Source organism: Gorilla gorilla, chromosome 11, assembly GCF_029281585.2.
Source record: "Gorilla gorilla gorilla isolate KB3781 chromosome 11, NHGRI_mGorGor1-v2.1_pri, whole genome shotgun sequence".
NCBI lineage: Eukaryota > Metazoa > Chordata > Mammalia > Primates > Hominidae > Gorilla > Gorilla gorilla.
This window is the reverse complement of record NC_073235.2, coordinates 121,306,909-121,334,847: the sequence shown is the minus strand read 5'-3', so window position 1 is coordinate 121,334,847 and position 27,939 is coordinate 121,306,909. Positions and strand designations below refer to the sequence as shown.

Genomic DNA, 27,939 nt, shown 5'->3' with positions numbered 1-27,939 from the left:
GACTGGCTCAGCAGCTACACTAAGGTGTTAAAGCACAAGGATACTATGGAAAGGCAGATGACTAGAGAGGAGAATCTCCAATTCAGAATTCTATAACTGCTTCACAGTATAATTCTGTAGTGCCTTACTATATAATTGATCATCTAAACTGGGACACACTGGGAAAACTTAAAGAGGGTACTATTAATAATTATGCTGGGACAACAGACATAAACCAGGATGGTTCCAACCAGACTCTTCAGGAAGGCTGGGACCACATAACCTTTTGTCTGCTTTTGCCCTGATTCTTAAAAGCCATACTCTGTGTCCTTCCTATGTAGCACATGCAAGAGGTCTCCTGGGAACCTCTTTCTCTACCTTTTCCTTGTCTCACCTGACTACCCAGATGTCCCCACAACCCCTGTACCTCCCCTTCTTGCCCAACAATGACAGACCATATTGAAGCCAAATTGGAGACAGATGTATTTATACCAGTGGGGCTAAGGAGGAAGCAGTCCAGTGGGGGACTTTGAGTGCTGTGCAGTGTTCTCTTAAGAGTCGTAGTACAGTCCTGGGGTCAAGTCTCTTTCCCTAATCTTTGCTGGGGAAGCCTTGAACCTTGATTTATCCTTCCCTTGGCTTTGGGCTTTGAGGAAGTTGGGGATGGAGGGGATGATGCTTCTTTAGGTTTCTCTGTTCCAAACCCCTCTGAATTTCTAGTTGCAACCTGCCTTCACACAGAGTTGATGGGAAAGATTAGTTGTAGATGTCGGTATGGGATTGAGCCTACAGCAAGAGGAAGAAGGGAACTCCAGTATAGAGTACACAAAGGAAAAGGGCAGGAAAGATACCAAAGGCTTATGAAAACAAAGGAAGGGAAGAAAAGAGAAAAAAGGTGGAAAATCAGGTCCCAGATTGCTTGTTAGGAAGAATGAGGTAATTTTGTGCCTAGGAATGCACAATCCAAAGCTTGATTTTCACCACCTCCATTTGTTCTCTAGAGCATCCTTCCAGATGTTTCTCACCATCTAAAGCCAGCACACCAACCCTTCCCGTGAAATGCCCACCTCAGGACTCATCCCCCTCCAGGCCTTCCTGGATGCAGATATACACAAAGATGGAAGCTGGGCGGAGGCTGATGCCATCTTTGGACAGCAGGTGAATGTGGCGGTAACCTGGAAGGGGCAGGAGGACAGCATTAGGAAGGCAGCCAGATCTGGGGTATTGGCCAGGGGTCAAAGGGGCTGGCTCACCTTGTTGCATGCAGGTCCAAGGCAGGGTGTACTGACCAATAAAGTCATTTCGGGATTTCCAGTCATAATCCATTACCACAAAACGCAGCATGGCAAGTTCAGGCACCAGCACCCGGAAACATAGTGTCTGCCCCCAGTATGGATTAAAACCTGAGTTGGTGGACAGAAAGAAATAAGAAGACATTATGACAGTTTTCTTGACTGGGTTGCTTTTCTTGTGTTCTCATTTAATGTAGATGGCAATCAGCATTTTACAGGTAAGGAAAAAGGCTCAGAGTAAGCAAGTAATTTGCCCAGGTCACTGGAGCTTTTAAGTGAAGAGCCAGGATTCTTTGTACTGTTCCACACTGCCTCCCATGTGGGGACATGCAATAACAGACGCTATACTTAATGGAAGACAGACTAGAAGGAGAACTAATCATGCTCCTACCCCCACCTCCCCAGCACTGCCAGTTTCTCACCATTGTTCTCCACATAGTTGGTCTCCTGCCGTGCTGTGTCTAGACGGACACCAAAGATCTGCACTTTCACCAGTGGATCCACAATGGACCCCTCTTTGGTCTTGTCCACTTTGGGGAGTTGCTGACCGCTGATCACCTGTAGTCAGGGCTCTGGAATCTCACAAGTTCCTGCTCAGCCCAGCCCCACCCGACCCTACTCCCAACCCCAGGGGAGAAGAAGCTTTTTGGTTTGTAAAACATCCTCCATGGGTAATATATTTTCTTCTAGTATTCTATCTGCAATTTAAAATGCACCCAAAGGCCGGGCACGGTGGCTCACACCTGTAATCCCAACACTTCAGGAGGCCGAGGTGGGCAGATCACTTGAAACCAGGAGACCAGCCTGGCCAATATGGTGAAACCCTATCTCTACTAAAAATACAAAAATTAGCCAGGCATGGTGGCAGGCGCCTGTAGTCCCAGCTACTCGGAAGGCTCAGATGGGAGAATCACTTGAACCCAGGAGGTGGAGGTTGCAGTGAGCCAAGATCATGCCACTGCACTCCAGCCTGGGCAGCAGAGCAAGACTCTGTCTCAGAATAAACAAATAAATTAAATGGATCCAGGTAGAAATTCAACAGTTTGAAAGTAGGCATGCTAATGACAGCAGCCACTTTTTTTTTTTTTCAAAGAGACACGATCATACTCTTGACCAAGCTGGAATGCAGTGGGGCAGTCATAGCTCACTGCAACCTCCATCTCCTGGGCTAAAGTGACCCTCCAGCCTTAGCCTCCTGAGTAGCCAGGACTATAGTCATGTGCCACCATGCCAGGCTAATTTTTAAATTTTTTGTAGAGACGGGGGTCTCACTGTTTTCCAGACTGGTCTCAAACTCCTGGGCTCAAGCAGTCCTCCTGTCTTGGCCTCCAAAGCGCTGGGATTACAGGTGTAAGCTATCGCTCCCAGCCAGCCTCTTTTATAGCACTTCCTGTGTGCCAGGAATTGTAAGAACTTTATATTAACTGTTATATTCCTTATAACCCTGTGAGGCAGGTGGTAGTGTTACCCCTATTTTGCAGGTGAGCAGACTGAGGTATGGAGAGGTTAAGGAACTTGCCCAACATTACCCAATTAGGAAGTTGTGGTTTGAAGCTAGGCAGCTGGCTCCAAAAGCTAAAACTAGACACTGTTAATAGGCTATCCGGCCTCTACATTCCGGTCAGGCCTAGCCACCTCTTCCCTCACTTCTATCCCAGTTATCTCAGTTTCTTCCCAACAGTTTATTTCCACTGTACCTGGATTAAGAGAGTCTGGGCTTTGAAAGGGCTGATGGGCTTCTCAGGGTGGAAAGAACTCTGGATATCACGCAGGAAGTCTGGCTTCAGCACATAGCCACAGCCGCCATTCTGGCGGAAATGCCCATCACAGATGTCCATTTCGAGCCCTGCAGTCTGCATATTCATGGCCACTGAGGGCCCCAGGAGAAAAGAAGAGCAAGATTCACCATGGAGGCCTTCCAGCCCCTCTTTCAGGGAGTTAAGAAGATAGGTACTGGGTGCACGGTACCTGCTGGTAATACCTCCACTGATAGCATTTCTCAGCCTAGCAATTTTCTTGAGCATTCCCCAACCCTACCATCACTAGAGAACTTATTTCCCACCTGCTGCTCCTCCACTCCCTCTTCCCAGCCCCTGCTTCCTCCTCACCCATCTGGCAGCCTGCATTCCAGAGTTCCTGGGGGTTGTAGTTGGAAGAGTCTGTTCTCAGGCCGCTGGGATACACACGGCTTAACTGCCAAGTATTGTGCTGCACAAACTCATTGCCTGTAAAAGGGTATAGAGAGGGAGATGGAAGTGGGGTGGAATCTCCCACTTCCCTAGTCCCAAGGACCCTGCCTACTCTTCACCCTTCTCTCCAGCATCTGAAGCTGGCTCCAGAAAGTTTCACTGTGCCTCTCTACTCTGTCCATCCAGACCAGCTTTCCTGCCCCTAGACCCTTGAGCCACTATTCATAACTCCTCTGCCCTTGCCTGCTCTGAGGAGTTTCTGAACTCCTTCATCTCTCCTTAGCTACCTTGTCTTTTTTCTTGGGACTTACCTGCCAGTCCATCAGGCCTGAACCTATCCATCCCACTTCCCTCCCCATCCCTCCATTTTGGTCCTGACCAGCCTCCTTGATGAGGCGCTTGGCCTTGGTTTCAGAGAAAGATGATATCTCGTAGAAGTGGTAGTGCTCCTTTGAATGTGTGAAGCTGCGGAATGAGACAGACTTCAAGTAGATAACCAGGGAAGAGAGGGCTGGACACAAGATGGGCTTGGATTTCTGGAGAAGGTGGAAAAGAAGATGGAATTGAACCCTCAGCAGTCTGAGAGAGAAGAAGATAATGGCCATCCAACCTAAACCTCTGCCCACTGCCTCCCCACTGTATTCTCCCTCCTGCCTCACCTGCCGGGACAAGAGAAGGGACTCAGGCTTGGAAATAGGAGCCTGGGCCACAATCTGACAACAGATAGACGGACAAAACAGCGGGCACGTCACAACCTGGGGGTGGGAATGGGAATAAAGGCGGTCTGCATGTACTGCTGGGATCAGTGTCAACCTCTGGGCTTGTGTTTGCTCTATGTTATATCGTGGGTGACAGGTTTTAAATTTATTATTATATTTAAACAGAGAGGCATTATCCTCCCTCCCTCTCGTTTAAAACAAAGGAACAATAATCTTTGGTCAAAATGTACATGAATCCAGACAGATATGTCAAGGTATGCAAATGGTCATGTAAGTCACACCTGGAAGGATGTGAGAGTCCCAGAGTAATATCTTTGGATTTGTCTCCTGAATTCCCATTTCCATCCCTGGACATGGCAGCAGGTTAGACACCACAGCCCCAGAAAGCACAGGATAAGCTAGGAGTCAGTCAGCTGAGTGAGCCACGCAAGTACACAAGAGAAAGGCAGACTTCAAACCAGGATCTTGGAGGCCCCACCAATGGCATCCCTTCTCCCTCTGCCTCCCTTCCCCATAGGGAGATGGACCACTCTAGCACAGCCTTCTCAGAGCCTTCACCTTCCCCACCTCAAAATGCTCTCCTTCCTGCTCCTCTGGCTACTGCTGGCCCTTCCTAAAACTCATCCTTTCCAAAAAGCTTTCTCTATGCCCACTTTGGTTGAGATCACAGCAATCATTCCAGTAACCCCTACTTACCCAATATAATAATGTTACACATACACACACCCGCTCATCACTGGTTTTCAAGCTGGCCTTTAAGAAGACCAAGAAGTACAAAAATGTCTCAGGAGTCACTAGGGCACCCAGGAGACAGCCAAATGGGTGCTTCAACTAGGATGGTTCTGCATTTATCTATTTTGCATAAGATTTCATTTTTTAAAAAAAGATGTGGCCCAAAGAAGTTGGAAAGCCACTGCAACATACCTATATATGGCAGTATATAATATATATTGATGCCATGTATGCAGTCTTAAATCTCCTTCATTGGGAGGAAGGGTCATTGCTCCTCGGCCCTGCATCTTGCACGGCTCTAGTCTTCATGAACAGGCCTTCAGCTTGCACAAGTTGACTAAATACCACAGCAGAAAGACCACTCCTGGCTTACCTTCTTTTTGTCCTTATTCTGAAGGTTCTGCTCCTGGGGCTCAGGCTCAGTCTCAAACTGGGACTCCAGCGCCAATTCTGACTCCTCCAACTCAGGCTCTGCTTCCTCTTCCTCATATTCCAGGTCTTCCTCAAGTGTTAACTTCTTCCCCTTCACCAGGATCTTCCTCCGAAGCTCCTAGGGGACAAAAATGAAGGGGCCTGTCTACCTGTCTGCTCTTGGGTCCTTCTGGGAATCATGCCAGTCTCATTGTTCTCAAAGGCAGAGGAAGTGAGTGGTCGGAATTTCCCGAGGGAAGAGATTAGCTGGTTGATACATACAATTGGAATTCCCATATTGTTAAGCAAACTTTTAATATCTCTATCCATATGGAAAATAATATATATGGTCTCCTGCCACACATTTGACACAGTAAATACTCGTTATAGATTAGAGATTTACATGTCAATATAAAGAACATAAGAATACAAGAAGGAACTAGAGAACCTTTTTGAATAATCTTTTTTTTTTTTTTTTTTTTTTTTTGAGACGGAGTCTCGCACCGTCGCCTGGGCTGGAGTGCAGTGGCGCAATCTTAGCTCACTGCACCACCACCTTCCAGGTTCAAGCAATTCTCCTGCCTCAGCCTCCCAAGTAGCTGGGATTACAGGTGCCCACCATCATGCCCAGCTAATTTGTATTTTTAGTAGAGATGGGTTTTCACTATGTTGGCCAGGCTAGTCTTGAACACCTGACTTCATGATCCACCTGCCTCGGCCTCCCAAAGTGCTGGGATTAGAGGCGTGAACCAACGTGCCTGGCCTGAATAATCTTACCGTGGGAAAGCCTTTAGAAACATAACTTGAAAACTCAGGGCCAGGCGCAGTAGCTCACGCCTGTAATCACAGCACTTTGGGAGGCTGAGGAGGGTGGATCACGTGAGGTCAGGGATTCGAGACCAGCCTGGCTAACATAGTGAAATCTCATCTCTACTAAAATACAAAAATTAGCCAGGTGTGGTGGTGCACGCCTATAATCCCAGCTACTCAGGGGGCTGAAGCAGGAGAATCGCTTGAACCCGGGAGGCAGAGGTTGCAGTGAGCCGAGATCGCACCATTGCACTCCAGCCTGGGCGACAAGAGCGAAACTCTGTCTCAAAAAAAAAAAAAATCTATCGATAGCTGCTTGTTATGGGAGAGGTTGGGATTATGATAGGAGGGGAGATTTCCCTTTATATTGTTTGTATAGTCCACAACAACTATGAACTACCAGAAAAAAATCAAGATACTTCCACTGAGAAAAGAAATAATGTAAATTGTTGATTTAAAACTTAGAGAGCTATAAATAGAATTCTGTGTTCAGTTAGATTTTGTTTAAGTTAAAATTGTCTCCAAGGATCCAAGGACATTAAAGAGCAAGATGGTCCATCCGAGGACAGAAAGAAGGGAACAAAGAGGGGCATAGAGGAAGGAGCCCAGGTGGCGGAATCCAGAAGCCACAGCAGAGCCTGGGCTGGAGGAACAGTGTCCCTACCTCAGGTGAGGGCAGCTGAGTGGGCAGCACCCCATCCAAGGTGGTGCTCAGCAGCTGCTCCCCCAGGATCTCAGTCAGATGACGGGCCATGGTCTGCTGCTGCTCCCAGCTGCAGTGGGTCTCCAGGGACAAGATGACTGGGTAGTCTGACGTCTGGTGGTGAGGGGAGGGAACGATGGATTCAGAGTTCTAAAACACTGCAACCTACTTCTTCAAGTACCCGCTTCCTAAGCCTCCCTACTTACTCACTCAAATGAGTACCCTGATCACTGAACTCTTCCAACTCCATTATAGGATTCAGTGAGATCTTGCTGGGTCTGAGGCCCATGCCTGCGACACTGCCCACATCTAAAGACATATTCACATCTTGGGATCCTAAATCTCATACCTGTGCCAAGTCTGACCCAGGCCCCTCTGGGACCTTTGAGTTTTCAGGCTCTTAGTGGGAAGGCCAGGCCACATTCCCTGGTTATGTGTTCATGCTGCACTCTCATGCTTTCATCCTCCAGATTCCCATTGTTCATCAGCCCTACTCACCACTATCTGTGTTTCCTATCCACCTCTTCCAGAAGGGTGATAGAACTTGTTAGAAGTAATAGTTTTTTGTTTTGTTTTGTTTTTTGAGATGGAGTTTCACTCTTGTTGCCCAGGCTGGAGTGCACTGGTGCGATCTCGGCTCACTGCAAACCTCTGCCTCCTGGGTTCAAAGGATTCTCCTGCTTCAGCCACCCAAGTAGCTGGGATTACAGGCATGCACTACCACGCCCAGCTAATTTTCTATTTTTAATAGAGACGGGGTTTCTCCATGTTGGTCAGGTTAGTCTCAAACTCCCAACCTCAGGTGATCCACCCGCCTCGGCCTCCCAAAGTGCTGGGATTACAGGCGTGAGCCACCACACCTGGCCTGAAGAAGTAATAGTTTCTAACCATAAGTAATTACCTCCATAACTACTAATTATTAGTAACATGTCCAACACTTATTCATAATCAGCCTTTAGTATTTGCCTGATGCTTTACAGTTAAATCCTCTTTTGATGGAACTTCCCCTGTACTCCTCCACCCTCCCCAGACCCAGAGCCAGTCGTTCTTCCCTCAGACCTTCTGGCCTCACCAGTGTCCCCATCCTGGGGCTACTACCTGGAAGGCATACTGTGCTACTGTGGCCACGACATCTTTGAACAGGATGCGGGAGGTCAGGGTGTGTCCGTGGTAAACGACAGGTTCCCCACTAGGTCCATCCCATACATCCACCTCCACGCAGCGGCACCCCCGCTTCAGGGCCCTGAAAGAACCCCATCCCCACCGAGAAATAGGAGAGGTCAACATCTGATCTTCTACCTAGGGACTCTCCCCACTCTGGAGAGAACAGCGCTCACCAGCACTTACCCATCCAGACCCCTTCAAGCTACATCTGCATAGAGCCTTCTCCATCCATGGGGACACTGCTGCAAGCTCATGCTGATCTCTACCCATACTTCAGCCCACCTGACTCACAGTCCTTCCATAGCAATCCATCACACATTGCCTCATGATGCGTCTGGTGTTCTGGTTTTACTTATTTATTTATATTTACTTTTATTTTTTTGAGACAGGGTCTAAATCTGTCACCCAGGCTAGAGTGCAGTGGTGTGAACATGGCTCACTGCAGCCTTGACCTCTCAGGCTTAAACGATCCTCCCACCTCAGCCTCCCGAGTAGCTGGTACTAAAAGCACACATCACCATGCCTGGCTAATTTTTGCATTTTTTGTAGAGACGGGCTCTCACTATGTTGCCCAGCCTGGTCTCGAACTCTTGGGCTCAAGCGATCTCCCTGCCTCGGCCTCCCAAAGTGCTGGAATTACAGGCATAAGCCATTGTGTCCAGTGGTGTTCTGGCTTTATATCCCTATACAACATCCTGGTTATTCAAACTGTCAGTAAATTTACACCTTAATTCCTCAGCTAGACTTCCTAAGGTGGAAACTATATGTTCCACTCATCTTTGTATCCCTTGAAGCTACTAGTTCAGTTGCTGGTAATAGAAAGATATCTTGACTATTCAATCTAATCCATGATTCGTCACAATAAAATCAGAACTGCTTATTAGCTATTGACATATGGATTATCTCTTCACAACAACCCAGACAGAATAGGCACTGTTACCATCCCTGTTTCACAGATGGGGAGACTGAGGTATAGAAGTTAAATACTTAGCCCCAGAGTACCAAGTGAAGGAGCTAGGATATAATTTCAGATGGTCTGACTCCAGAACCTATATTTTAAACTCCTATTCTCTATTGCCTTCCATTTAACAATCTGTTTATTAATTTGTTAAATATAAATCTGTCAGGGCCTCTGAGTTCCAGGAGAGTTTCATAGCTTGTGAAAAAGAAGTTCCATTTACCCATAGGGTTTCATTACCATTCTCCCACCAGTCCTCAATATCTCCTCCAAGTGTCTCTGGTATCCAGGGCTCCTCAGCCCCTAAACCCCCACAACACTGTCCCAATCTGTTAGACACTGACAGCTCCCCTCACTTTTCTACATGGTCCCTCTCATGAGTTGGACCCCTTCTCTACCACCACTGCACCGTATATATCCCTCGACGCTGCTCTGGCCACAAAGCTGGTCCCCCACTAGGTAGGTGTTATGAGAAGAGCAGATGAAGTAGTGGTTCAGGGGTTGAGTCATATCCTGATAGATGGGGAGGCAGGCTGGGTTGAAGATGTCTCCATCCTTAGAGCAGAGGTAGCTGAGGAAGCCATCCATGCTCAGCACATGCCGCAGTTTGCCTGGAGTGTGGACAGGGGAACACTAGGTGAGAAGCTCTGAATGGGAGCATCCCAGCACACCTACAGTCCATCCTTCCTCCCACTCCATCCAGAGCCCTGCCTTTCAGATGGCACCCATTCCCAGCCTTTAGATCCCAAACTTGCCCCACCTAGTGTGTATCATTTCAATCATTCCCACCCTCAAAGAATGTTAAAAGGAATCATTAAGATCATTCAAGGCTGGGCGCGGTGCCTCACGCCTGTAATCCCAGTACTTTGGGAGGCTGAGACGGGCAGATCACGAGGTCAGGAGATCGAGACCACCCTGGCTAACACGGTGAAACCCCATCTCTACTAAAAATACAAAGAATTAGCCAGGTATGGTAGCGGGCGCCTGTAGTCCCAGCTACTCGGGAGGCTGAGGCAGGAGAATGGCGTGAACCCGGGAGACGGAGCTTGCAGTGAGCCCAGATCGCGCCACTGCACTCCAGCCTGGGGGACACAGTGAGACTCCGTCTCAAAAAAAAAAGTTCATTTGAGTCCAGTGCTATCTAGTAGAACTTCCTATGATGAGATAAATGTCTTTTTTTTTTAACTTTTTTTTGGTCTTTTTTTATGCTATAGTACTAAAGAGAAAAACGTTTTATTCTGCAGTGTCATATATAGTAGCCTCTAGCCACATGTGGCTACTGAGCACTTGAAATGTGGCTTGTGTAACTGAAGAACTAAGTTTTAAATTTTATTAGATTTTAGTTAATTTAATTTAATTAATTAATTTATTTATTTTTGAGACAGAGTCTCACTCCGTCTCCCAGGCTGGAGTGCAGTGGCAGGATCTCTGCTCACTGCAAGCTCCGCCTCCTGGTTTCACGCCATTCTCCTGCCTCAGGCTCCCGAGTAGCTGGGACTACAGGAGCCCCCCACTACACCCGGCTCTTTTTTTTTCTTTGTATTTTTAGTAGAGACGGGGTTTCACCGTGTTAGCCAGGATGGTCTCCATCTCCTGACCTCGTGATCCGCCTGCCTCGGCCTCCCAAAGTGCAGGGATTACAGGCGTGAGCCACCTTGCCCGACCTAGTTAATTTAATTTTAAATAGCCAAATGGAGCTCACAGTTACTATAATGGACAACATCCAAAGGGCTAATTTTATAGATAGGGAAAATGAGGCCCAGAGAGAATCAAAGTCAAAGGCTTAGTGACATGGCCAAGTTACCTGTATTTTCTTCCTTGGGCTGTGTACCTGTGACTAACTATGGCCTGAGGGTTTCTTCTTACTGTCCATGTTCCCATATGATGTTTTGAGGACCATTTGTCAACATCCCCTTAGACTACACTCCCATTGAGAAAAGGGCCCTGTTACTCCTTCCATAGCTCCCTCCAATCTCAGTATGGGCTTTATACAACAACAACAACAACAATGACTAACAGTTATCAAGCACTCACTCTATGCCCAGGGCATTCCACGCAGCATCTCACTCATGTTCTCAGTAACGTGATGAAGTAGATGTAATATAATCTGCCATGAGAGGTTAGGTAACTTGCTCCAGATCTCATAATCAGTAACTGTAGAAGCTGGGATTTGAACCCAGGCCGCCAGGTGTCAGAGCCATGCCCTGCACCACTGGGCTGTGCAGTCTCACTGAGAATAATGTTGCTACAAGGAGATGTCGCTACAAGGAGGCTCGCCTGGAAGGTGGAACAACATGACTCTCATGGCCAGCTTCCTTGCTCCAGGTTTCACAAGGCCTGGAGATTGTGAAGAAGGACAGGAAGTTGGGCAGGAAGTTTCCTTTTTTTTTTTTTTTTTTTTTTTTGGGAGACAGAGTCTTACTCTGTCACCCAGGCTGGATACAGTGGCACAATCACAACTCACTGAAGCCTTGACCTCAAGCAATCCTCTCACCTCAGCCTCTCAAGTAGCTGGGACTACAGGAATGTGCCAGCAAGCCTGGTTATTTTTTTATTTTTTTATTTTTAGAGATGGGGTCTCACTGTGTTGCCCAGGCTGGTCTTGAACTCCTGAACTCAAGCAGTCCTCCTGCCTCACCCTCCCATATTATAGGCATGAGCTACCATACCTGGTGGAAGTTCATTCTTTTTGTTTGTTGGTTGGTTGGTTTGTTTTTGAGATGGAGTCTCGCTCTGTCACCCAGATTGGAGTGCTGTGGTTCGATTTCCACTCACTGCAACCTCCGCCTCCCGGGTTCAATCGATTCTCCTGCCTCAGGCACCCAAGTAGCTCAAATTACAGGTGCCCGCCACCATACCCAGCTAATTTTTATATTTTTAGTAGAGAAGGGGTTTCACCATGTTGGCCAGGCTGGTCTCGAACTCCTGACCTTAAGTGATCCGCCTGCCTCGGCCTCCCAAAGTGCTGGGATTACAGGCATGAGCCATTGTGCCCGGCCAGAAAGTTTCATTCTTGACAGTAATAAATCACTCAGGTAAATTTACAGTTGCCAGATACTTTTCATGTGCATTATTTCATTTTATCAATTATTTTACAAATGAGGAAACTGAGTTAGTTAGGTTAAGTGACTTGCTCACAGTTACTCAGTTAATAAGAAACACAGTGGAGACCTGAGCCCAGGTTTTTTGACTGATACTACTCTCTGTAGCCAGATAAAGTATCTGATTGTCAAGTTCAAGGGAAGGAAACACCAAGAGGGGTCGGGGTCGAAACAAATGTAACTGATGTCTACTGGATTCTGCACAGGTAACAAAAGATCCTATTTCTTTTTTGTTTCTTTTTTTTTTTGTTTGAAACAGAGTCTTGGACTGATGTTTACTGGATTCTGTACAGGTAACAAAAGATCCTATTTCTCTTTTCTTTCTTTCTTTTTTTTTTTGAAACAGAGTCTTGGACTGATGTTTACTGGATTCTGCACAGGTAACAAAAGATCCTATTTCTTTTTTCTTTCTTTTTCTTTTTCTTTCTTTCTTTTTTTTTTTTTTTTTTTTTTTTTTTTTTTTGAAACGGAGTTTGGTCTGTCGTCCAGGCTAGAGTGCAGTGGTGCAATCTCAGCTCACTGCAACTTCTGCCTCCCAGGTTCAAGCAATTCTCCTGTCTCAGCCTCCCGAGTAACTGGGATTACAGGCTCCTGCCACCATACCCGGCTAATTTTTTGTGTTTTTAGTGGAGATGGGGTTTCACCACGTAGGCCAGGCTGTTCTCAAACTCCTGACCTCAGGTGATCCTCCTGCCTTGGCCTCCCAAAGTGCTGGAATTCCAAGCGTGAGCCACAGCGCCCAGCCTAGAGATTCTATCTCTTAAACTTTTAACTCTCTTCGATTTCATTTTCTGAAATGATTGCTTTACAACCTCCATTCTTTTTTTTCCTTTTCTTTTCTTTTTTTTTTTTTTTGAGACAGAGTCTCACCATGTCACCCAGGCTGGAGTGCAGTGGTGTGATCTCGGCTTACTACAGCCTCCACCTCCCGAGTTCAAGCGATTCTCATGCCTCACCCTCCTTAAGTAGCTGGAATTACAAGCGTGCACTACCATGCCTGGCTAATTTTTGTATTTTTAGTAGAGACAGAGTTTCACCATGTTGGCCAGGTTGGTCTCGAACTCCTGGCCTCAGGTTATCTGCCCATCTTGGTCTCCCAAAGTGCTGGGATTACAGGCGTGAGCCACTGCACTCAGCCTACAACCTCTACTCTATTCTGAACACCGAAACAAATCTGAAATAACAGATTGTAATGTTTTCTGTTTGACTCTAAGTTTCATGAGGGCAGTGTCCTTGTCTGATCTAGGCACTAATGTATGTCTGGTACCTAGCATAGGTCCTGACACATTATAGGAACTCAATAAGCATTCATTGAAGTAGTGAATGAATGAATGAATGAAAGGGAGTAAGAGTTTAGACCCAGAATACCTGGATCACTTGTCCAGCTCTCATTCATCCCATCTCTTATCCTCATTCTCAAGAGAGGCACCGACTAAGAGTCAGATGACCTGGGTTTGAATCTCAGTTCCTCTCTCATTAGCTGTTGACTTTGAGCAAGTCATTGAATCTTTCTAAACCTCAGTTTTCCTCTTTTATACAACCGACTTAATAACAGGACCCATTTCAACAGGTCATTGTATTAGAAAAGGTACATAGATGCCAGGCACAGTGGCTCATGCCTGTAATCCCAGCACTTTGGGAGGTTGAGGCGGGTGGATCACCTGAGGTCGGGAGTTCGAGACCAGCCTGACCAACATGGTGAAACCCCATCCTCTACTAAAAATACAAAATTAGCCGGGCGTGGTGGCGCATGCCTGTAATCCCAGCTACTCGCGAGGCTGAGGCAGGAGAATTGCTTGAACCCAGGAGGCAGAGGTTGCGGTGGGCCGAGATCGTGCCATTGCACTCCAGTCTGGGCAATAAGAGCAAAACTCTGTCTCAAAAAACAAAAAAATAGAAAAAGGGAAAGGTACATAGAGATATTAGAGCATTATGGGATATGTAGTAAAGGGCCAATAAAGATTACTGTTGATTTGCAAGGTTGTACTGAGGACTAAATGAAATGAGGAATGTGAAAGTTCCTTGTAAAGTATTTATTATTAATGTAAATTTCTCACACTCCGAAGGGAATGGAGGGCAGGAAATGAGTCTACTGAAGAGGCAAGAGGAAGAAACTTTGAAGACCAAGAGCGTATATTTCAGCTGCACTCGTTAAAAGCTAAATAACTGGCCTCCTTATTCCCCCAGCCAGGGGCTAGAGCGTATATTTCAGCTGCACTCGTTAAAAGCTAAATAACTGGCCTCCTTATTCCCCCAGCCAGGGGCTAACTGGCTTTCTGGCTCAGGGGCTTAGAGACTCAAGAGAGCCACTTGAATTGAAGACAACTCAGGAAAGGGCAGCGAGCCAGCATTTAAAGGAATAGCAAACAGGAACCATGAAAGAAGAACCAGAGGAAAAGGAATCATTTGCACTAGAGAAGAGGCCAAAGAAAGACGATCAAGGGTTTTCCGTTTCCAGCGAGGGCAAAGCTGGTATCAGAAAGAACTTCCTGAAAGTAAAGGAAAAATGAGCATAATGGAGGAATGAGGAGCCATGGAATCTTCTTCCTCCTGAGAGGTCTAGCACCTCAGAGGAAACCCCTGTCTTGTCTGAACAGGAAATGCCTGCCCTCCTTTGGGAGGAGGGGTTAAATGAGATGATTGGGCAGGGGTCAGGATAGGGATAGACTCAACCTTCTCTTAGGCAGATGGCTGCTTGTCTCTGGACCTTGTAATCATGTCCCTCTCTCCAACCCCTATGTCTGGTGCCTCTCCACCTGATTTCTCTTACCACTGTCTGAAGGTTCATAGCGGTCAATGAGTTCCAGAGCAAGCTCAGAGGTGCAGTCTCTCTCCTTCTGCTTCTCTCGGAGGAAATCCAAAAATTCCAGCAGAGTCAGCTTCTGCCCATCAGCTGAAAAACTTTCAAACAGTTCCTGCACCTCAGCACGTTTAGTCAATGCCTTATAGAACTGTACGAATTCTTCTCCTTCCAGGGTTCCAGATTGGGACGTGTCTGCTGCCTGCAAGAGAGGGTTTAGGGGAGAGTGAATTAACCTTTTAATGGGAAATGTTATCTTTTTAATTAAAAAAAATTTTTTTTTAATTTTTCTGGGTACATAGTAGGTGTATATATTTATACAGTAAATTAGATGTTTTGATATAGGTATGCAATGTGAAATAAGCACATCATGGAGAATGGGAAATGTTATGACCTTGACTTGCACTGTAAAAGCAATTTTACAGACAGATAGATCCAAACATGCTTCCATAAAACTCCCACAGAACTCCTAACATTTAGTGTTCATAGAATAAATCACTTCAGTAAGTAAGAAGCAAAATTTTAGCCATACCATTTGCTACTAGAGAAAATTTTCAACTAGAAAGAATTAAATCTCCCAAAGGCCCCTAAAATGTCAGAAGATCCCTCCTCCTATTTACTCACATTCCAGCTGGGGTTTTCCATTGTTCTACGCACCTGAATTCTGGCCATGGACAGAGAGGTCCTTGAGGTCCAACATAATAACATATTGTTATTTACCTTTCATAGAATAATGACTTTTCTTTTTCTTTTTTTTTTTTTTTTGAGACAGAGTCTCGCTCTGTCACCCAGGCTGGAGTGCAGTGCCATGATCTCGGCTCACTGCAAGCACTGCCTCCTGGGTTCACACCATTCTCCTGCCTCAGCCTACCTAGAAGCTGGGACTACAGGCACCCGCAACCACACCCGGCTAATTTTTTGTATTTTTAGTAGAGACAGGGGTTTCACTGTGTTAACCAGCATGGACTCGATCTCCTGACTTCGTGATCTGCCCGCCTCGGCCTCCCAGAGTGCTGGGATTACAGGCGTGAGCCACTGCGCCCGGCCGAATTATGACTTTTCAACAAGACTGAAAGGCAAGAATCACCCCCTATACTTCCCATTGAGCCTAGGGCATTGAGCCTAGCACTTAGGGCACATAGCAGAGATTTAACAATTGAGTGTTGTGGACTGGAGTCAGAGGACTTCTGGCCAAATGAAAATGTGGCCTGGTTGGCTGCTGGAAATCCTTCCCCACAGACTCACCTGAAAAAGACTGAAGGCATATTCTTGGTCCATTTCCACATTCATTAGGTGCAATAACCGCTGAACTTCTTGGAAACTCATCTTACCATCCTGATTTTTGTCTCCACGTTGAAACCAATCGCTCAGCCATCCAGGTATGAGTCAAGGCAAAAGCACTAATGTATCTGTTTGTGTGTGCAGTTGTGTGTGCACCTTCGTCCACTGACATCTCTCCCCTCTCTTTCCTGCCAGTCTCTCTCCCCGGTGCCAATCCATTCTCCACACAGCTTCTAGAATAATCTCTCTAGAGCACCAATCTATCTTGTCACTGTATGGCCCAGGCACCTGCAGGGACCTCCCTGTTGCCTGCAGAAAGAAATCTATATTCTGGCCAGATGCAATGGCTCATGCCTGTAACCCAACACTTTGGAAGGCCAAGGTGGGTGGATCACATGAGGTCAGGAGTTTCGAGACCAGCCTGGCCAACATGGTGAAATCCCATCCCTACTAAAAATACAAAAAAATTATCTGGGTGTGGTAGCATACACCTGTCGTTCCAGCTACTAGGGAGGCTGAGACATGAGAATCGCTTGAATCAAGGAGGTGGAGGTTGCATGGAGCCGAGATGGCACCACTGCATTCCAGCCTAGGTGATGGAGTGAGATTCTGTCTCAAAACAAAACAAGTCCATATTCCTTTAGCTTTTTTTTTTTTTTTTTTTGAGACAGAGTCTCGCTCCGTCACCCAGGCTGGAGTGCACTAGGGAAATCCTGGCTCACTGCAACTGCCATCTCCTGGGTCCAAGAGATTCTCCTGCCTCAGCCTCCTGAGTAGCTGAGATTACAGGCGCCCACCACCACACCTGGCTGTTTTTCGTTTGTTCGTTTGTATGTTTGTTTTAGACAGAGTCTCGCTCTGTTGCCCAGGCTGAAGTGAAGTGGTGCAATCACGGCTCACTACAGCCTCAACCTCCCAGACCAAAGTGATCCTCCCACCTCAGCCTCTCAAGTAGCTGGGACTACAGGTGTGCACCACCACACCTGGCTACTTTATTTATTATAAATAAATAAATAAAAATTCTTTTATAATTAAAGAAAAAAAATTTTTTTTGGAGATGGAGTCTCTCTGTTGACCAGGCTAGAGTGCACGGGCACCATCTCGGCTCCCTGCAACCTTTTCCGGTTCAGGTGATTCTCGTGCCTCAGCCTCCCGAGTAGCTGGGATTGCAGACACGTGTAGCCACGCCCAGCTAATTTTTTTGTATTTTTTGTAGAGGTGGGGTTTCACCATGTTGGCCAGGCTGGTGTCGAACTCCTGGCCTCAGGTGATCCACCAGCCTCAGCTTCTCAAAGTGCTGGGATTAATAACAGGTGTGAGCTACTGCACCTGTCCACACCTGGCTAATTTAATTTTTTAAAGTTTCTTTATGAGCCAGGTGCAGTGGCTCACACCTCTAATCCCAGCACTTTTGGAGGCTGAGGCGGATGGATCACTTGAGCCCAGGAGTTAGAGACTAGCCTGAGCAATGTGGCAAAATCCCGTCTCTACAAAACAAATCAAAAAATTAGCCAGGTGCGGTGGCACATGCCTGTAATCCCAGCTGCTCGGGAAGCTGAGGTGGGAGGATTGCTTGAGCCCAGGCTGTCAAGGCTGCAGTGAGCCAAAATCGTGCCACTGCACTCCAGCTTGGGTGACAGAGTGAGACCCTGTCTCAAATAAAAAATAAAATGTATTTTATGGTGCTCTACACATTCAGAGAAACTTCTCTAGTAATGAACTATAGAAATTATCCCTGAAAGTGTAGTCTTTCAGTTAACTTCTTAATTTTTTGTAGAGATGCAGTCTTCCGTATGTTGCCTAGGTTAGGCAACATAGTGATCTGCCTGCCTCAAGTGATCTCCCTGCCTCGGCCTCCCAAAATGGTGGGATTACAGGCCAAACAAAAAATTATTTACACAGTTCCATCCTCTTCACTAACTGAAGCAATATGTGAGTCTCATTAATCTTTGTACCACTGGCCGGGCGTGGTGGCTCATGCCTGTAATCCCAGCACTTTGGGAGGCTGAGGTGGGTGGATCACGAGGTCCAGAGTTCGAGACCAGCCTGGCCAAGATGGTGAAACCCCGTCTCTTCAAAAAAATACAAAAATTAGCTGGGCGTGGTGGCACGCACCTGTGATCCCAGCTACTCAGGAGGCTGAGGCAGGAGAATTGCGTGAAACCAGGAGGCAGAGGTTGCAGTGAGCTGAGATTGTGCTACTGCACTGCAGCCTGGGTGACAGAGCAAGACTCCGTATCAAAAAAAAAAAAAAAAAAAAAAAAAAAAAAAAAAATATATATATATATATATATATATATATATATATATATATATATATATGTACCCCTATAGTCTGGCATAGTGCCTGATACATTCTGCTTAATAGATCATGAATGAATGAATAAATGAATGAAATGGTAAACAATCCAGGAAACTTGGAGTGAGTTTATATCACTGAGCCTTCTAAGAGGTTGCTTCCCACCTACATGCTGGTTAATGCCACTGGGATCTTCTGTGCAGCTCTTAGGAGCAGCATCTTGTTTGCTCCTCTGCCTCTCACTGCCTCTTCCTCCAATCCTGGGGGTCCTGATTCATGCCTGGCTATGTCATCCTTGGCATCCATTCCTCCCTCAGTATTCTCAGTCTCACATTGGCCTGAGCTGTCCCTGCCCATACCATCTGGACCCTTGGGCCTCCCTAGCCCTGCACCCCTTCTCACCTTCCCTAAACCTGTTGCATCTGGCTCCTTCAGGGATAGCGTGATCCCTCACCCCCACCCTGACTCCATCCTGCCGATACTGGTCCAGGCGCTCCTGATGGTCCATGCTGGTGACAAGATCCACCAACAGCTGGAGCCCTCGCATCCATATCTGGGCCTCCTCAACACTGTTGGCCACCAGGTCCAGGTTGGAGCGGCGGCCATGGAAGACAACGGTGAAGCCCTGCTCCAGGGGGAGCTCCTCTGCCAGGCTACGCAGCAACTCGGAATCATGGCCATTACGTATTGTCTCCACATCAGAGATTGAGACTGCCAGAGAAGAAGCAGGTGCAGGCATTAAGGAAGGGATTCCAACAAATAGCAGGGGCTAAGAGTGAAGGACCAGCACGCCCTTCTCCATGACACCGTAGAAAAGAACCCCAGCCTCTGCAGGCTGAATCCCAAAAAGCATTAGTACAGAGAGATGCAGACCCCAGGGATTCAGGAGTCCACATGAATCACTGATGTTTTCAAAGGCAGCATGGCAAAGGGCCTGTACTGGAAGTGGCAAGACATGGCTTCCAGCCACAAGCTGGCAGTATGACACAAACCAAAATGACTTAACTCCTCAGTATCCTCATCTGATACAATGGATAGTCCCCTTCCATAGGCAGCCCCAATGGTGATCACAGGAGGACTGGTGGGGATGACAAATGGAAATACATTTGAAAGGCAGAAGCAGTTATACTAAAGCATTATATGCCCAAGTCCAGTTCTCTCATTCCAGGTTTGTTTGTTTGTTTGTTTGTTTGTTTGTTTTTTGACATGGAGTCTCGCTCTGTTGCCCAGGCTGGAGTGCAGTGGCACGATCTCGGCTCACTGCAAGCTCCACCTCCCAGGTTCACGCCATTCTCCTGCCTCAGCCTCCTGAGTAGCTGGGACTACAGGTGCCCACCACCACGCCCGGCTAATTTTCTGTATTTTTTTAGTAGGGATGGGGTTTCACTGTGTTAGCCAGATGGTCTCAATCTCCTGACCTCGTGATCCACCCGCCTAGGCCTCCCAAAGTGCTGGGATTACAGGCGTGAGCCACCACGCCTGGCCCCCATTCCAGGTTTGAGGGCTTCCTCTTTCCAGATGTCTACGAGGGAACCAGAGAAATTCTTTCACCCTCTTACCTCAGCTGGGAGCGGTACGGATTGTGAGCAATTTGTCTGTAAAACAGACTCTCTTAGATGTGTCCTGTGATCAAATTATGTCTTGTTATCATAAAGAGTTTGGCCAATAAGTGCACACTGTTATGATTTTTTTTTGTTTTATTTTGTTTTTTGAGACCAAGTTTTGCTCTTGTCACCCAGGCTGGAGTGCAATGGCACAATCTCAGCTCACTGTAACCTCTGCCTTCCAGGTTCAAGCAATTCTCCTGCCTCAGCCTTCCGAGTAGCTGGGACTACAGGTGCGCACCACCAAGCCCGGCTAATTTTTGTATTTTTAGTAGAGATGGGGTTTCACCATGTTGGCCAGGCTGGTCTCAAACTCCTGACCTCAAGTGATCTGCCGGCCTCGGCCTCCCAAAGTGCTGGGATTACAGGCATGATCCACCACACCCAGCCGCATTTTTTGTATTTAAAAATATTTATTATAGGCCAGGTGCCTGTAGTCCCAGCCACTCAGAAGGCTGAGGCAAGAGAATGGCGTGAACCCGGGAGGCGGAGCTTGCAGTGAGCTGAGATCACGCCACTGCACTCCAGCCTGGGCAACAGAGCGAGACTCCATCTCTCTCTCTCTCTCTCTCTCTCTCTCTCTCTCTCTCTCTCTATATATATATATATATATATATATATATATATATATATATATTTATCATAATGGCTAACATTCATTAAATGCATTCTGGTTTTACATCCCATGCTAAGTGTTTTACATGTTAACTCATTGAGTCCTTGTAACCTACTAAGCAGGTACTGTTTAATCCCTGTTTTACAGATGAGGAAACTGAAGCTTGATGTATGTATGTATGTATGTATATATGTATTTTTTTAGAGACAGGGTCTCACTCACCCAGGCGTAGTGCAGTGGTGTGATCACAGCTCACTGCAGTCTCAACTTCCTGGGCTCAAGTGATCCTCCCATCTTAGCCTCCCAAATAGCTGAGACCACAGGCGTACAGCACCACACCCAGCTAATTTTTTATTTTTATTTTTTATAGAGACAGGATCTCCCTATGTTGTCCAGGCTGGTCTTGAACTTCTGGTCTCAAGCAATTCTCCTGCCTCAACCTCCCAAATTGCTGGGATTACAGGCATTGAGCCACCATGCCCAGCCATAGCTTAACTACTTGATTTTCCACAGCTACTCAGTTAGAAAGTGGCAGAGCCAGGGCTTTAATTCAGGCAAGCTGAGGCCCAAGATCATGGTCTTATTATAATAACAACAAGATGTAACCAATGATTTATTACATCTTACTATGTTCCAGGACTCTTCTAAGCCTTTTATGTACAATAACTAATTTAATCCTCATAACAACCTTATGAGGCAAGTACTGTTATGATCTCCTTTTACAGGCTCAGATATAGCCACAATTAGGACAGCACAAACACACACTATCGTAGGACTTTGGTCCCTCCCCTGCCGGGCTCCTCAGGCCTCTATCCACCCATGTATCCACCCCCCGCTATCCAGGTCACTCACAGCTGGGCTTGGCACTGCCCCTGGCCTGCCGTGCATGCCAGACTGTCATGCCGTCATTCTGAAGTCTGAAGTATCTTAGCTTCTTCCAGCTTTTGGACCTCACCTTGCGCATCGGCATGCCTTCCTGCATCAGCAGCAAGTCCTGATCAGTGGTCAGCTCTAGGTCAGGAAAAGCAGGGGTTAGGTAGCCAGCAGAGAGGGTAGCAGGCCCAGGGAGAGCTCTGGAACAGGGGTCCAACCTCCTTCCCTTCCCTGAGCTGTACACTAAGGCCTCTTCCCCTGCAGGGGCCCCGGCACTCACGGTCTTGCAGCAGGGACGCCATCACCCACTGTTCCACCAGCTGGCACCAGATCACCTAAAGGAGCAAGGAAGAGCAAACGGCTCTGGGTGAATCTTGAAGATAGTCTGTAGCTGATTTCTGCTTCTAATTTTGACTTTAGTGACTCTGACACTTTAGATAGGTTTAGAAACCTGCCTCAAATCACATAAGGATCAGAATTTAAACCAAGATATGTCTGATCCCAGAGCCTCTGCTATTTCCCATGGCTATCTTCAGAGAAGGGTAAACCAAAGATTCCGCCCAGCACCCCCTTCCTACCCAATAACCCACAGTCTACTAGTGCCACATTTTGCTCACTCCCCACCCTCTCATTATTAGGAACTAACATCTTGCTGGATGTCCCTTTCAGAAACTAGAATCTCTTCACACCCTAGCCTTCTCATTTCCAGGTGGAATCCTTTCAGCTTCCCTATTCTGGGAGTCCTCTCTATCTATGCTCCCACATAGACTGTCCAGCTCCTGAGGGACTAGTGCAGACTTTCTTTTTCTTTTTCTTTTTTTTGATACGGAGTGTCGCTCTGTCACCCAGGCTGGAGTGCAGTGGTGCAATCTCAGCTCACTGCAACTCCCAGTTCAAGCGATTCTCCTGCCTCGGCCTCCCGAGTAGCTGGGACTACAGGCATGTGCCACCACACCTGGCTAATTTTTTGTATTTTTATTACAGACAGGTTTTCACTGTGTTAGCCAGGATGGTCTCAATCTCCTGACCTCGTGATCCGCCCACCTCGGCCTCCCAAAGTGCTGGGATTACAGGCGTGAGCCACTGCACCCGGCCAGACTTTCTTTTTTCTCTTTGACAATACTTAGTTGTCTTATTCTACCTTCACATGGCAAAGCATATTTTATACCTTTCCTTTACAGTTATTCTCACAGTTTTAATGGACCAAATAAGTTACACAAGTCTCAGAACTACATTTTCAAATTTTCTCTACCTACCAAAAAAGGGTACCTCTTTTAAGATATATGCTGTTGGCCGGGTGCGGTGGCTCATGCCTTAATCCCAGCAATTTGGGAGGCCGAGGCTGGCGGATCACCAGAGGTCAGGAGTTTGAGACCTGCCTGGCCAACATGGCAAAACTCCGTCTCACTAGAAATACAAAAAAATTAGCTGGGCATGGTGGCAAGCACCTGTAATCCCAGCTACTTGGGAAGCTGAGGCAGGAGAATCACTTGAACCTGGGTGGCAGAGGTTGGCAGTGAGCCAAGATTGTGCCATGCACTCCAGCCTTGGCGACACAGCGAGACTCTGTCTCAATAAAAAGAGGAAAAAGGCTGGGCATGGTGGCTCATGCCTGTAATCCCAGCACTTTGGGAGGCCGAGGTGGGTGGATCATGAGGTCAGGAGATGGAGACCATCCTGGCTAACACAGTGAAACCCCGTCTCTACTAAAAAAATACAAAAGGCCGGGCGCGGTGGCTCAAGCCTGTAATCCCAGCACTTTGGGAGGCCAAGGCGGGCGGACCATGAGGTCAGAAGTTCAAGACCAGCCTGGCCAACATAGTGAAACCCCGTCTCTACTAAAAATACAAAAAATTAGCCGGGTGTGGTGGTGTGCACCTGTAATCCCAGCTACTCAGGAGGCTGAGGCAGGAGAATCGTGTGAACCTGGGAGGCAGAGGTTGCAGTGAGCCGAGATTACGCCATTGCACTCCAGCCTGGGCAACAGAGCGAGAGCAAGACTCCATCTCAAAAAAAAAAAAAGAAGAAGAAGAAGAAGAAAAGATATATGCTGTGAAATATAGGACCTGGTTAAGTTGTCCTAGTAGCTGACAACAAACTTCCCTTGAAAAGGACTAGAAAATTTGATATGTGGCCACACTGATTCTAGCTATGCCCCTATAGAAATACTCAATTCTTGGCTGGGCACAGTGGCTCATGCTGTAATCCCAGCACTTTGAGAGGTTGAAGAGGGAGGATTGCTTGGGCCCAGGAGTTCGAGACCAGTGTGAGCAACATATTGAGACCTCCATCTCTACAAAGAATTTTTTTAAATTAGCCAAGTGTGGTAGTGTACACCTGTGGTCCCAGCTACTTGGGAGGCTGAGGTGGGAGGCTCACTTGAGCCCAGGAGGTTGAGGCTGCAGTAAACTGAGATTACATCACTGAGCTCCAGGCTGGGTGACAGAGCAAGACTGTCTCAAAAAGCAAAAACAAAAAAACAAAATTCTTGACCAGGTCATGCTGAAACTGACAAATCTCATAAAACATAAAGCTCTATGCTTTTGTGTAAGCAAAGAACCTACATTTGAATAGAAATATATTGTGAGTTTCTTTTTTTTAAAGGGTATCTCTACCTGAAAAATGTTATGTGCTTTTTTTTTTTTTTTTTTTTTTTGAGACAGACTTTTGCTCTTATTACCCAGGCTGGAGTGCAATGGCACAATCTCGGCTCACTACAACCTCTACCTCCCGGGTTCAAGCGACTGTCCTGCCTCAGCCTCCTAAGTAGCTGGGATTACAGGCACCCATCACCACGCCCAGCTAATTTTTGTATTTTTAATAGAGACAGGGTTTCACTATGTTGGCCAGGCTGGTCTCAAACACCTGACCTCAGGTGATCCACCCGCCTCGACCTCCCAAAGTGACGGGATTACAGGCATGAGCCACCTCACCCAGCCATGTTCCTTAATTTAAAAGTTTAAAATTTTGACAGTGGTGCACATCTTAAAAGAACTTTAAAAATTTGTAGAGCAATCATTCAGTTAGTGTTCCATTAAAACATCATGCAGTTAGTTCAACTCCCTATATTTTACAGATGAAAAAGCAGAAGTCCAGAAATGTGATGCGACTTGCCTCAGGTCACACAGCCTATTAGTGCCCTACGTCTCTTTTGTGGGAAGACCCTATAAAGTCACCTAGTAGTGACTAAGCCTTCAGGGAGAATGTGGGGGGTCACTGAAAATACAGCTTCCCTGAATAAAAGACCTTGAGAAGACTTTCTTTTTTTTTGTTTTTGAAACGGAGTCTTGCTCTGTCACCAGGATGGAGTGCAATGGCACCATCTCAGCTCACTGCAACCTCTGCCTCCAAGGTTCAAGCAAGTCTCCTGTCTCAGCCTCCTGAGTAGCTAGGATTACAGCTGTAAGCCACCACGCCTGGCTAATTTTTGTATTTTGAGTAGAGACGGAGTTTTGCCATGTTGGCCAGGCTGGTTTCCAACTCCTGATCTCAGGTGATCCGCCCACCTTGGCCTCTCCAAGTGCTGTTACAGGCGTGAGCCACTGTGCCCCGCCTAGAGCAGCCTCTCTAAATGGGTAGTAATGTATAGGTATCCAGAGTGAGAGGGGAAGGTTGAGAAGAAGTCTGTCAGGAAACAATTTCAGGAAGAAAAGATTTTGCTGGCTTAGGCTCAATGTGTGTGCCTGAAGGAGACCAGAAGAAACCTCTGGTTGGACGAAGGGACCCAAAGTGTTTCCTGAGAGCCAGAAAATCATCTCTGCTTTTCTGAGTGGGGACCCAGTTTGGAATCTGAGGCTTACAGAAGCTATGTGAAGACTGAAGTAGAAAGTAACAGACCTGGCCGAAGGCGGTGGCTCATGCCTGTAATCCCAGCACTTTGGGAGGCCAAGGCGGGTGGATCACAAGGTCAAGAGATCGAGACCATCCTGGACAACATGGTGAAGCCCTGTCTCTACTAAAAATACAAAAATTAGCTGGGCATGCTGGCTACTAGGGAGGCTGAGGCAGGAGAATCGCTTGAACCCAGGAAGCAGAGGTTGCAATGAGCCAAGATCGCACCACTGCACTCTAACCTGGCGACAGAGCTAGACTCCGTCTCAAAAAAAAAAAAAGAAAAGAAAAGAAAAGAAAGCAACAGACCTCTCTTAGGTCTAGCAGGGTGTGGTGGCTCACGCCTGTAATCCCAGCACTTTGGGAGGCTGAGGCAGGTGGATCACTTGATGTCAGGAGTTTGAGACAAGCCTCGCCAACATAGTGAAACCCCGTCTCTACTAAAAATACGAAAAGTAGCCGGCTGTGGTGGTGCACACCTGTAATCCCAGCTACTTGTGAGGCTGAGGCAGGAGAATCACTTGAAACCAGGAGGCAGAGGTTGCAGTGAGCCGAGATTGCGCCATTACACTCCAGCCTGGGCGACGGAGTGAGACTCTGTCTCAAAAACAACAACAAAAATTTCTTAGGTCCTCAGACTCTAGGAGAGTGAATTGGCCTGGGGCTGAAGTCTAACCTCTTTTGCCAACATCCTGGCTTATCTCCTATCTGAATTTTAGCTCCCACCTCTGGGACACAGGGACTCTAGGATGTGGTGAACTTTAGGACTGCAAGAAGATTGTATTACCTTCCCTTACGCCTGTGTCCAGGAGCCTCACAATGATGTCCTGAAACATGGGAAGCCTGAGAACAGAGCCCAAGTGCCTGAACACCCTTACTTTGGAGACTCCCTCCTCTCAAACCTGCCTTAGAAAATTATTTTTTCCTCCTTTGTCCAATTCTTCTAACCCCAAAGCTTGGCCTTGTTCTTCCAATCCTTCTCCCATTCATGAATCACTATTTTAAACCTGTATTCACATGACTGACATGTGGTCATAAGAGGGCCAGTTTCAAATCAGGGAGCCATAGAAGGTCAGAGCTGGACTTCATTTTATAGAAAAGGAGCCCGAGGACTAGAAAGGTTAGGTGAACTAAAAAGAATTAGTGCCAGAGTCATTTAATGAGTGACAGAACTGGAATTAGAACCAAGGTCTCTGGCCGGGCACGGTAGCTCACATCTGTAATCCCAGCACTTTGGGGGGCTGAGATGGGCAGATCATGTAAGGCCAGGAGTTCGAGACCAGCCTGACCAACATGGTGAAACCCCGTCTCTACTAAAAATACAAAAATTAGCTGGGAGTAGTGGTGCACACCTATAATCTCCGCTACTTGGGAGGCTGAGGCAGGAGAATTGCTTGAACCCAGGAGGCGGAGGCTGCAGTGAGCCGAGATGGCGCCATTGCACTCCAGCCTGGGCAACAAAAGCAAACTCCGTCTTGGGCAGGAGGAAAAAAAAAAAAGAACCCAGATCTCCATACAACCAGCTCAAGGATCTCACAATGACTCTGCTCTTGGAAAGGGCCTTCTCTAGAAAACAGTTGAAGCAAGGCTAGGAATCAATAAGGGACATTGCTATTTTGTCTCTCCTCTCCATCACTTTCTGTTCCCTCTGTACTCTGAATAGTCTTGCTTTTCTTTGGTCTCATTTTCTTTATTTCTATTTATTTATTTTTTTTGAGACGGAGTGTCACTCTGTCACCCAGGCTGGAGTGCAGTGGCATGATGTTGGCTCACTGCAACCTCCGCCTCCTGGGTTCAAGTGATTCTCCTGCCTCAGCCTCCCAAGTAGCTGGGATTACAGGTGTGTGCCACCACGCCTGGCTAATTTTTTTTATTTTTAGTAGAGATGGGGTTTCACTATGTTGGCCAGGCTGGTCTCAAACTCCTGACCTCAGATGATCCACCCGCCTCAGCCTCCCTAAGTGCTGGTGTTACAGGGGTGAGCCACCATGCCCAGCCTCTTTCATCTCATTTTCTTTCCTTTCCCTATCCCATGCCTGACCTGGTCCTTTTCCTTTCTTCCCAGTTCACTATAAAAATAATTTTTTAAAATTATTATTTGTTTTGTATGGAGATGGGGTCTCCCTGTGTAGCCCTAGTTTTAAACTCCTGGCCTCAAGCAATCCTCCTGCCTGGGCTTCCCAAAGTGCTGGGATTACAGGCGTGAGCCATCATGCCCAGCCCCATCCCCACCTCTCTCTCTCTCTTAATCCTCTCTCTGTCTTCCTGTTTGCTCACCTAGGTCAGTCTCTCCTCTTCTCTTCCTTCTCCTCATCCCTTCTCCCCATCACCTCTTCCAGTTGGTTCCCTCTTTTGACTCCACTAATTCGCAATGGCTCTGAGTCTCATCTCCTTTGAGAATTTTGAGACTGTGGTCCAGAAGGGAGGACACTTGGGTTCAGAACTCAGTAGCATGCATGTCCCTCTGCTCAGCCTCACTTTTCTCTGTATCCTAGGAGATTGACCAAACAAACTGCCCAGACAATGTGAGTTAGAACCTAGGTATTCTGGCCGGGCGCGGTGGCTCACGCCTGTAAT

General features: G+C 47.0%; 1 protein-coding gene and 1 pseudogene across 8 annotated transcripts; both read right to left on the bottom strand.

The window, feature by feature from the left end:
• Nucleotides 1-438: 438 nt before the first annotated feature.
• On the bottom strand, nt 439-27,853 carry PLCD4 (phospholipase C delta 4). Of its 8 annotated transcripts, XM_063695217.1 has the most exons (16): nt 27,640-27,853; nt 21,812-21,866; nt 21,511-21,669; nt 18,921-19,149; nt 16,104-16,233; nt 14,829-15,060; nt 9,367-9,568; nt 7,934-8,078; nt 6,797-6,949; nt 5,285-5,461; nt 3,840-3,996; nt 3,380-3,496; nt 2,969-3,141; nt 1,694-1,829; nt 1,233-1,382; nt 439-1,154 (listed from the first exon to the last, which is right to left on the bottom strand). In XM_063695217.1, exons 2-16 carry the CDS (start codon nt 21,831-21,833, stop codon nt 1,048-1,050), a joined length of 2,289 nt encoding a protein of 762 aa, XP_063551287.1. In that variant the 5' UTR covers nt 21,834-21,866; nt 27,640-27,853; the 3' UTR covers nt 439-1,047. The 8 variants fall into 8 exon arrangements, with proteins under 8 accessions (XP_063551287.1, XP_055235569.1, XP_063551286.1 ...); XM_055379594.1 differs by lacking the exons at nt 18,921-19,149; nt 21,812-21,866; nt 27,640-27,853 and adding an exon at nt 4,120-4,215 and having other exon boundaries at nt 439-765; nt 1,047-1,154; nt 16,104-16,448; nt 21,511-21,541; XM_063695216.1 differs by lacking the exons at nt 18,921-19,149; nt 21,812-21,866; nt 27,640-27,853 and adding an exon at nt 4,120-4,215 and having other exon boundaries at nt 439-710; nt 1,047-1,154; nt 16,104-16,448; nt 21,511-21,541.
• On the bottom strand, nt 17,804-17,890 carry LOC115933919 (uncharacterized; annotated as a pseudogene).
• Nucleotides 27,854-27,939: the final 86 nt, after the last annotated feature.